We start from the raw sequence: 10381 nt of genomic DNA, 5'->3' as shown, positions 1-10381 counted from the left end.
AGTTGAAAAAATTGCATTTGGCAACCAACTGAAATACTTTTATTACTAATATTTCACCAATTTCATTTATCAGTCGCAATTTTTGAAAAAAATATGTCACCAGTCGAATATACGACTGCCCACTAAGGTGTATTTGAAATAAAAAAACCGGTCATAATTATTTAGAGGCCTATCTTATTAAAAAATATAATTAAAAACAATATTTCGTTGACATTTTGCAATTTTTATAAAAAATACATAAAAAATAACTATTTTAGTATTTTTACAATAATAAGTACAATTTTACATAAATAAGTCCTTTTTTACGTTAACAATAATGAAGATATTGAAACACATATTCGCAATCAGTGCAATCTGATTCAATGATAATTTTAGAATCCTCTTCATCGTCATCATCTTCGACTGTATTGTCGTCCAAACTGTTTGGATTCGGTATTGCTGCAATTAAAATTGCCTTTGCTTCATCGGAAAAAGGCAAGATTTTCTGCTGATTGTTTGACCGACTACAATTGATGAGAGGATCAGATGCCAGAAGTAATCTATTTCCAACATCTCTGTTACAATCAATTCTTGAAAATTTTCGTGAAAAGTCCACCCGATATTTACGAAAATGATATTTAAGTTTTATACTAAGGGGTATTTGACCCTAAAAACCGGTCATAAGTAGTTTTTATAAAATTCACCAAATAAGACAAGCAACGAACTTTTTGTAAAGTACATTAACCGCTTCATACAGGGCGCACTCCACTTTTAATTAGTTTATATATTTCTCTTTGTTAGTATGTCGTCGTGTGGTGGATTATCAGAAAATTTCTTACTGAATATGGAAGTTGAAGGTATGTACTTTGTTTTATAATATATTACACTTAATTTCTCCTTAAGTTTCAGCATTTAAACTTTAAATTTCCAATTTACATTTAAATAATGTTGTATTTTGACTAAAATTTTAAAACATTAGTGTTTTTGTTTATGTGTCGAGCTATGTCGCACTACATTTAAGTTATGGTAATAAAGTTTGAATCTTTGCCTAACCGAAACAGTATTAAAATCTCACCCCAAATTTTTATTTTATTTTTACAGTTTGTAGGTGCAATTAAAAAAATATGTTTTTATAATAAATGTTTATAATTTTTTTTGCAGATACTTCGGAAAAGGTGAAAACTATCACCAGACGGGAACTATATTGTATCCTAATGGAATTCAAAGAAAAGAAAATTGTCGAAAAATTTAGCCTATTAGAAGATAGACTTGCTCAGATGACGTCATGTCCAAGGGAGGATATTAGTATATTGTCTCGTTCTCTGAAGGATTTCAAGGCAATTTTTAAGCAGAAATGGGCGGCAGCTCGTAATACTGATGAACGATTTCTAAAAAATAATGAAGAATGGCTTAAAACATCATTAGAACTTCCTTCGTGGTTATCACTTAAGCTCAGTCGTCCAGTTAAACGTTACACGACTTAAGTGAAAGTAGCAAGCAAGAAGAAATACGGGCTTGCGTACCTGTCGAGGAGTTGACGTTTGCTGAGCGTGTAAGTCAGGATACTTCCGGGAATAAACATGTTTCACAGATGATTAAACAAATAACTTTAACTCCGACGAAAGACAAGAAGATCAGAACGATAATTTCGTCTAAAAAGACCACGTGGATATGAAATATACCTTATAAGTCGGACGGAAGTACATCTACCCTTGTTACTCTTTGCTGCAAAAGGTAAAAAAAAGAGTGCTACCCAGATGATGACAAAATAACTGTTACGGAGACTGTCACCTCGGGGGAACAATTAAGGGTCTAACTACCTTCTGATATCCCGGGTGCTATGTAGAGGGCTTCGAATATACTGTCGAGAGCTCCTCTACTTAAGTCCATTTTCGGGTTATGGACTTGGAAAATATTTATCTTCGGTGTCTTGCCTTGAAAAAGGCAAGATATTTCTTACATGACAATTTCTTCGTCGAAATAAAAAACACTAAGTTAAGTTAAAACAATTCTCAGCCACAGAGTATGGAAAATAAATGCAGGAAGCAGAGCCCCGAGGGCAATAAGCTCTCGGAGAGCCCGTAAGGGGCTGACCTGGCTGACCGATTCATTGTAGCGTTGGTTTTTGTGGATTGTGTGTATATCTTGTGTATTGGATGTATCAGCTGACCTGGCTGACCTGAAAATCGCCAATATTTATATGCGCTGTTCGAGCGATAAATAGGGATTTCCAGGTCAAGAGCCAATGGGAAAATTCGAGGCGGTGCGATGCGCATCGAAATGCGTACTAGTCTACAGACTATCCCATTCGATGACAAGACCAGTTTTAATGTTGAACTACAAATTTTGCTGGATTATACGGCTTTGCGCCTTATACAATATTTAAAAAAAGTCTTAGATACATTAAATGACACTAAAAAGCAACCTACTTTTAATATTAAAATGGGATGTGATGGATCTCACCAAACTCAATTTAAGCAAAAAATTTGAAAAATTCGCAGATAATGATTCAAATATATTTATGAGCTCGATTATTCCAGTGAAATTGGTTGTTTCTGTCGATGGCAAAGCAATAAAAATCATTTGGCAAAATCCTACTCCTTCTTCGGTGAGATTTTGCAGACCTATCAGAGCTTGATTTGTCCACGAAACGAAAGATGTCACTAAAGAAGAAATAAAATACATCCAAAAGCAGGCAAAATATCTGATAGAGACTAAAGACAGTTCAACATCAGCGAAAATCAGTCACAATATTTTGCTGATAATGGTAGACGGAAAAGTTTCCAACTTCGTAACGGACACTGCATCAACTATGCGATGTTATATGTGGTCAGATATCAAAAGATTTTAATAAATTAGAAAAATGTGCCACTAAAAAAGAATCTTTACAGTTTGGGCTTTCAGTACTCTATGACAGAATACGCTTTTTCGAATCGTTATTGCATTAAGCATATAAAGAACCCATAAAAAGTGACAGGCCCGTACACCAGAAGACAAAAAAGTTATTAAGAAAACAAAAGAGAAGTTCCGAAATTTTTAGGGTTGAAATGGGTCTACTTGTTGATATTTCTAAAGAAGCCTATGGAAATAGTAATGATGGAAATACGTCTAGGAGGTTTTTTCAGACACAGAATGCTCTTCTCGCATTACAGGCATCAACGGAGAATTAATTAACAGGTTTAAAGTGATTTTTGAGGTAATATCAAATGGTCATGAGATTGATCATTAAAAATTTAAAAATTATGCCCAATATACTGCCAAACCATATGTCACATTGTATGGAGCGCAGGTGACAATTTTAAAATGCATGGAGCGCAGGTGATCGAAAAGACAATTCTGCCAATAGGGCAATTGTCCGAGAAGGCCGCTAAAGCACATAATCATTTTCGCAAATATCGGGTTGACTTTTCACGAAGTTGTTTTAAATAAATTACTTCTGGCATCTAATCCTCTCATTAATTGTAGTCGGTCAAAGAATAAGCAGAAAATCTTGCCATTTTCCGATGAAGCAAAGGCCATTTTAATTGTAGCAACACCGAATCCAAACAGTTTGTACGACAATACAGTCGAAGATGAGGACGATGAAGAGGATTCTGATATTATCATTAAATCAGATTGATCTGGTTCCGAATAAACATTCGTGTGTTTAAATATCTTCCTTATTTTCAACTTTCAAATAACCTAAACTAAACCGACGAAATCCGGTGCTGTTTTACAGTTTTCGCTGTGATACCAGTTCATGGAAATTGGATAATAATTATAACTAATTGCAGTGATTTACTTAAATATCTAAATCCAAATAGAAAAGTATATCATATCTACTCACGGTTCCAATATTCAGTATACAAATCACTTTCACTTAACTTTTTACTTAATTACTTTTAAATTTAATTCAACAATTACTATTTAACTAGCATGATTAATGAGTGTCTAAAACACGTCTTTCCCGCTTGCTGGCCAAACATCGATTCTCTATATATGACATTAACTTCATTCCTTCATAGTTCTTTAGAGTTCTAAAAGTCATTTTTATATATAGATACCATTACGCTCCATGCATTGGGCATCATTTCTTCCTCATATATCATACTTATCATTTGCCACAAGTGATCCACACTAACCAGACAATTTTTAGGATGCATTTGACGTTTTTTGATCTGCTTTGAATTGGTATGGTTGTAAATTGCACAATATTATTTGCCGACACATTCATTCATCCAAAAATTTACCTCATCCTTGAAGATAATTTTGATGAAGATGACGATTTAAAAATTACAGCCCGTTTCCGACTTTTGGTCTATGCTTACTTACATTTAATTCCTGAAGGAGTTAAATTTTGTACGTATAGGTACAGGCCCAAGTAGTGTTTCAAATTTCACTAATTATTTTTACAAGAAAGGATGAAATTATGACAAAAAAATATGATTTTAATACGAAACAAAATTATTGTATTTAAATATTTATTTTAGACGTTTTCAAATTTACATATTTTTAAAAAGCCCTAATGAATCTCTAACACAAGTCCAAATTTTCACATACTTCCTGGGGAGTATGTTTCTGTAACTGGCCATAGATTCTATCAACTTTTGGGAGCAAATTATGTTCACAATATTCTCTCAAGTCACCTGGTAAAACACCACATAATCTGTCTGCGCCTCTTTCAACTTCGTCCTATAATAACAGAAAAACGGTTATTTTAGTTTAAAGTTTAAATTTATAAATTTAGAGTATCTAAAAATTAAGAGTTAAGATTATGAGTAATATCAATACGATATTGATGAATGAATAAAAAGTGATATTATATTTGTAAAATAATAAAGAGCAAGGTTAGTTAAATAAGAAACATCCAAATATAGATAGTGAAATAAATAAAAAATAGAACAAATTATATACTTATAAGATATGTTATTTTATGTAATAATTCTCATACAAACCTACTTACAGATGGCAAGATTTTCAAATGTGCAAAATAAAGTTAAAATATAGACAGAAACGCAAATGAATATAAATATATCAAAGCATTATTTTATTTTTTTTTATTTTTATTTTATTCTTTAAAAAGGGTCCATCAATTATGACTTCTGACGCGTAATTTTAATAAAATATAATAAATTGCAAGAATACTGACAATCGCATAGATCACTTATCTCGGCAGCGGTATGAAATTCCGCAGATTCTACATACGCACTTCACCTTCTAGATCATAATCATTCTTTTAATGACGGATTTTAAATTCTTCACATGCAACATAAAGACCTTAAGCTATCTTTATTAGATAGAATTAATAAAAATTAACAAATTAAAAAAAAAACAGATTTAATTCTGAATGACAAATTTGAGTCAAACAATTCTCGTTTCCTCAACCTATTTAGTTAAAGACTATAAAGTGTAAACACATACCAAAAATTGAGAAAGGCACTCGGCGGGAACAACTATAGTCATAACATAATATAATAAATTTTGTGGAAGTTTTGAAAACCAAGATTTCAGCGTTTTATTGTTATAGGTATATTTGTAGCTCCTCACATACAGATTTTGTTTTATTCAAAATATGCACGTAATATTGCATGTTTTAAATATTTTTTAATTATTAGTAATGAAATCGATTAATTTAATGCCAGTCATACAAAAGTTTGTAAAACATGTAAAGTATGTAAAACAAAATTTTCAGTTAAGAACACACATTTGATGACTGTAGTGTTACTTATAAAACTTACCAAGGTTTCTCCATCTTCGACTAAATCCTTGATAACAGTGGTAAATAATATACAGTTGTCGCAGTCAAATCTGTAGAAAGAAACGACTTTTTCTATTAATTCAATTCACTCAATTTCATAGACTTTATTTTTTAAAATATTAAGTTTATTGAGGTTATTATTATTGAGGTCTAAAAATGTTGCAAAAGAAACTCAGTCATAATAAACAATCTTAGAAATTAAACTAACCCGTCTCAAACATTTTTTCTTCCAAACCCTAAAAAGCTAAATGAATACTTTTTTAATGTGCGTAAAAATATAACGTCTACTATTTTGCCACCACAAGATCATACTTTCTATCTCCAGAATTCAAAAAGGTCTCGAATTCGGTCTTTTGACCAGTTGATAATTCTGAACTAATCTAAACAATCAATAGTATCAAGAGCAAATTTTTCTGTAGTACTGATGGATTATCCATAAAAATTTTCCTAAATTTCCCAAAAAAATATGAAGAAGTCCTCGTTTCACTAATTAATGATTACTTTAAAAAAGATATACTTCCAGAGTGCCTAAAGGCAGCCATTATTACTTCTCTTTATAAAGGTGATGAAAATAAATCAATGCATGTAACTACAGACCTATTGTTTCACTACCGGTACTATAAAAAATTATTAAAAGAGTTATAAAAGCCCGACTTTCTGTATCATTTCGACTATATCCTTTCTCGTTAAAAACAACATTTTATTACAAAGGCAGTTCTGCTTTTTATCTAATAAAATGTACCAGTGATGATATGTTTTTTATACTACCTGAGGTCTATCAAGCACTGAAAAATAATCGTTACGCTGACACTGTTTTTTGTGACTATGCCAAAGCTTTTCATTGTATAAATCACGACATTTTGATAAAAAAACTAAATTTCTACGAATTCGGGGTACTTCTTTAAATTGACTTCAATTCTACTTGTAAAATAGGAAACAACCAGTAAGAGCAAATTATACTCACTTTAGTCACAAAAGCATTTACGTAGAGTATCACAAGGTTCAGTATCGAGTCCTCTACTTTTTTTATTTTCATAAATGACGTTACAGATCAGTATCGCTAATTCTGGAAAAATTTCTTGGCAGTTTTATAGACAGTAACCTTAAATTATCCCTTTATATCGATTTGTTAAGTAGGAAACTGGCTTCAGCTTTCTATGCAATAAGATCTGTTTTAAACAAAATCAATTAATTATCTTCCAAAATAACATCTTTTTCTTTTTTCCAGTCTCATTTTTGATATGACCTCATTTTTTGAGGTTCTAGTGCAGTATTAAAAACTAAATTTTCAATCGGGCGGACTAAATCCTTAAACATATATTATTGAGGCTAAGAAAATAAAATTTATTTTTGATAAAACAGGCCATATTAGCAAGTTTCCTTTTATTTGTACGATTTTTACTTACTCAGGCTCAGGATCGTCGGGTTCAGGCTCACGGGTTCTTTGAGCGAATACGGTCAGACCTAAAAGTAAACAATGGCCCTAAGATACAAGTCAGCTTTTTATTATTAGAAATTTTTAAACTGAAATAACTTTTATCTTAAATTTTTTGTATTTTTAAATTTAATAAATGTGGTACGCTATAGATGGATCCAGTAATCGGTAGCCAGATACGCAGATAAATTACAAATAAACAAAAAAACTATCAATTAAATTTTTTTATGGACTAAAAGATATTTGAAGATATATCATGAACTTTTTAAATAATGTTAAAAACCAAAAAACAAGAAAAAGGCTTATTTACAAAATAAAACAGCAGAAAACTATGAAGAATTTAAAAAATGCAGAAGATTAGTAAAAGAATTTGTAACAAAAGTAAAAAGGGACAAAAGTACAAAATTTGGAAAAAGATGAAAACAAACAGTAAAGACAATTAGAAAGTTGTTTCATGGAGCTCTAAAATCAATGAAATAATCTAAAAATTGAGGCACAACAATGAAGAGTAAAACGAAATTCTTACAGAAGAAAATAAAATAATTAATAGATGAAGAGAATATTTTTAATAGATACTATAAACTTACTGCTATCAAGAAGAAAACAATCTGTTAAAGTTATTTGGTTGATTGTTTCCATTTTGATTTTAGTTATTGGTATTAGGTGTTGATTCTTTATTCCATGATGTTGTTTTTTAGCCTTTAGTTTTTGTTAAAACAAAGACCTATGTACTGTGGCCTGAGGATGGTTCATATATTGTAAGCCTCGAAACCGGTAGCCTAGATATTCTACTACAATACAATACTATACACTAGTATTATGGATTCACATTGGTAACTTTTTTATCATTTGGCAGCACAATTGAGTAATCACAAAGCAGATTTAGAAAGGGCCCCAGGACCATATATTTACATCAAACAAATAATAGATAAATATTAGCAAACAGAAAAAAAAATATATTTGTTTAACATAAACCTTAAAGAAGCTTTTAACACTTTGTTTAATACCAAGACAAAAATTTTGAGAAAAAATATAGAGAAGAGAGATTTTAATAACAAAATGATAAGTTGAAAATTAAGAATAAGAAGAATGCGGAAATGAAGTTAATATATAGGCCTGAAGTAACCTAAACGTGTAGTTAGACCTAACATATTGCCCAATTGCTAATAATAATAATCATCAGCGTTTCTACTGTATATTTGTGGCCTTCACTTTTCTCATTTTTTTCGCCTCTTAAAATTGCCTTCTTGGTTTCTGACCCTGAGATACTCAATACATCCAGAACACAAGAGGAATTAAAAAACATTTAGTCAAAAGTCCACAGATATAAATAAAGTATTGTATAATAAATAGTGTATAATATTCAAATATGAACAGTTAAGAATAATAAAATGGTTATACTTAATAAATGTAAAGAACATTTACTACTTACCGACGCAGAACAAGAGAGTCAAAACCAATGTAGTCTTCATGTTTGAGAATTGTATTTCACAATAATGTGCATCGTCAGTTTAGCTTTATATACAATAATAAGTCAACCACTTACAAAAAGGACCACTTGACATTACGTTTTTTGTTATTGTTAATACTCCCCACTACCTATCTATATTTGTTAACTTTGATTTCCATAGACGATAAGGTGAAGTACTTATTATAACATAATGAACATTTAAGATTTTAAAAAAACTTCTTTTGTGTAATACAAAAAATTTGATGCTTTACTGATAATAAATCTACATAATATCAGTCAATGTTAATAAGTCATCTTGATTAATTCTACAGTCTGAAGATTTGACATTGTCAGAAGTTTAAAATGTTTAACCTCTATATATGTGTAGTATATTAAAAAACTTAAATTATTTTTCAGTCGCTTTTTCGTAAATGTGAAAGTTACAAAGTCTACTTATATATTGATGATCATTCTCAGCATCTGCTACAGATTATGCTGCAGCCTATCTTACATTGCCATTCTACATTCCTTCCTACTATTGTCTAATATTTTCTTCTCTGCACCGTCACTCGGGGTAAATCTGGACGATTTTCGCGGTTTTTTGACTATAAATCGTTTGAAGTAGTTTTAAAAATTCTAACAAAATAATTTAACTACTTTAATATCCTCGGCATAAGGGTTTCTGATAGAAGTTTTAAAATTTTACTGCCATACTTTAATTTTTTGGGTTATTTAGTGTCCGAATGCGCCCTTATTTTTAGGGTAAAATCGGACATACCGTTATTTTGTATTATACAACTTATTCGGATGTGAAGAGGGGTTAATTCGGACAAAAAAAGATAAAAAACTTTCGGAAAGAAAAAAAATAAGATAAAAAGATTTTAAATTTGAAAAAAAATTATTTCGACAAAGCAGCATGAATAAATACTAAAACAGGGCTCCTTAATTCTAAACACATTCTATAAAATAAGACTAATAAAAAAAAATTAAAATTCCTCACTAAAAACTGAAAAAAAATTAGTCGATTCAAATATTTTCCATTCGAAATATAATGGGAAATTGGTATCTCTGACGTCTCATATCCGTCAGTTTTTCAAGAATTTTTAAAATGTGACTCCCCTTGAGCACACTTTCATCATTTATTTGGGGATACGTAAAATAGACCTCCATTTTTTCTGATGTTTAATTTCTAAAAAATTTGACAAGATAAGGAAAACAATTTTTCTTCTTATCAATTACCTTTGTAATATTCCCAACATAATATTTATCTATATTCTTTGGTGAAACTAATTTAACAAGTACCAAAGTATTAATGTCTACAAAACAATCGGTCTCACCCATTTCAATTTGTTCACTTTCAACCTCAGCCTCTCCTTCAGTCTGCAGCTCTGTTCCACTTTGGTCATCCTCACTACTTGTTCTATTTTCTTTAGTTTCCTTTCTTCTCCGATTAATGGTTGTTCTAAATCTCCTACGCTTACCATTTTACCTGCAGGCAGCTGTAACTTTTTGCCCAGTGTTTTTAAACGTTTTTGGGTTGCGCCCTGTCTAGTTTCATGGAGAAAGTTTTGAATAGTGTAGGTCCAGTGGTCTTGGTTTTTTAGTTTCTGAAGGTTCACTAGCTGATAACTTTTTGATGACCTCGTCTGACTTTAATGGAATAATTCCTTAAGATTTAAAACCAGTTGTAATATTATCTTTGATATGAACAATGGCTTAAATGGCTTTTTTAAATAGCCCAGGAAACTTAGACTTGAAATATCATCCTCTATTTTTGGTT

General features: G+C 30.8%; 1 protein-coding gene across 1 annotated transcript; it reads right to left on the bottom strand.

Moving 5' to 3' along the window:
* Nucleotides 1-4422: 4422 nt before the first annotated feature.
* Nucleotides 4423-8691, bottom strand: LOC140452187 (prosaposin-like). Its single transcript, XM_072546287.1, has 4 exons — nucleotides 8584-8691; nucleotides 7123-7180; nucleotides 5697-5766; nucleotides 4423-4650 (listed from the first exon to the last, which is right to left on the bottom strand). The coding sequence occupies exons 1-4, from the start codon at nucleotides 8621-8623 to the stop codon at nucleotides 4492-4494; spliced, it is 327 nt and encodes a 108-aa protein (XP_072402388.1). The 5' UTR covers nucleotides 8624-8691; the 3' UTR covers nucleotides 4423-4491.
* Nucleotides 8692-10381: the final 1690 nt, after the last annotated feature.

The sequence above is a fragment of the Diabrotica undecimpunctata genome, chromosome 10 (assembly GCF_040954645.1).
Source record: "Diabrotica undecimpunctata isolate CICGRU chromosome 10, icDiaUnde3, whole genome shotgun sequence".
Taxonomy (NCBI): domain Eukaryota; kingdom Metazoa; phylum Arthropoda; class Insecta; order Coleoptera; family Chrysomelidae; genus Diabrotica; species Diabrotica undecimpunctata.
Note: the sequence above shows the minus strand (reverse complement) of the source record. Positions and strands in the feature narration are given on the sequence as shown.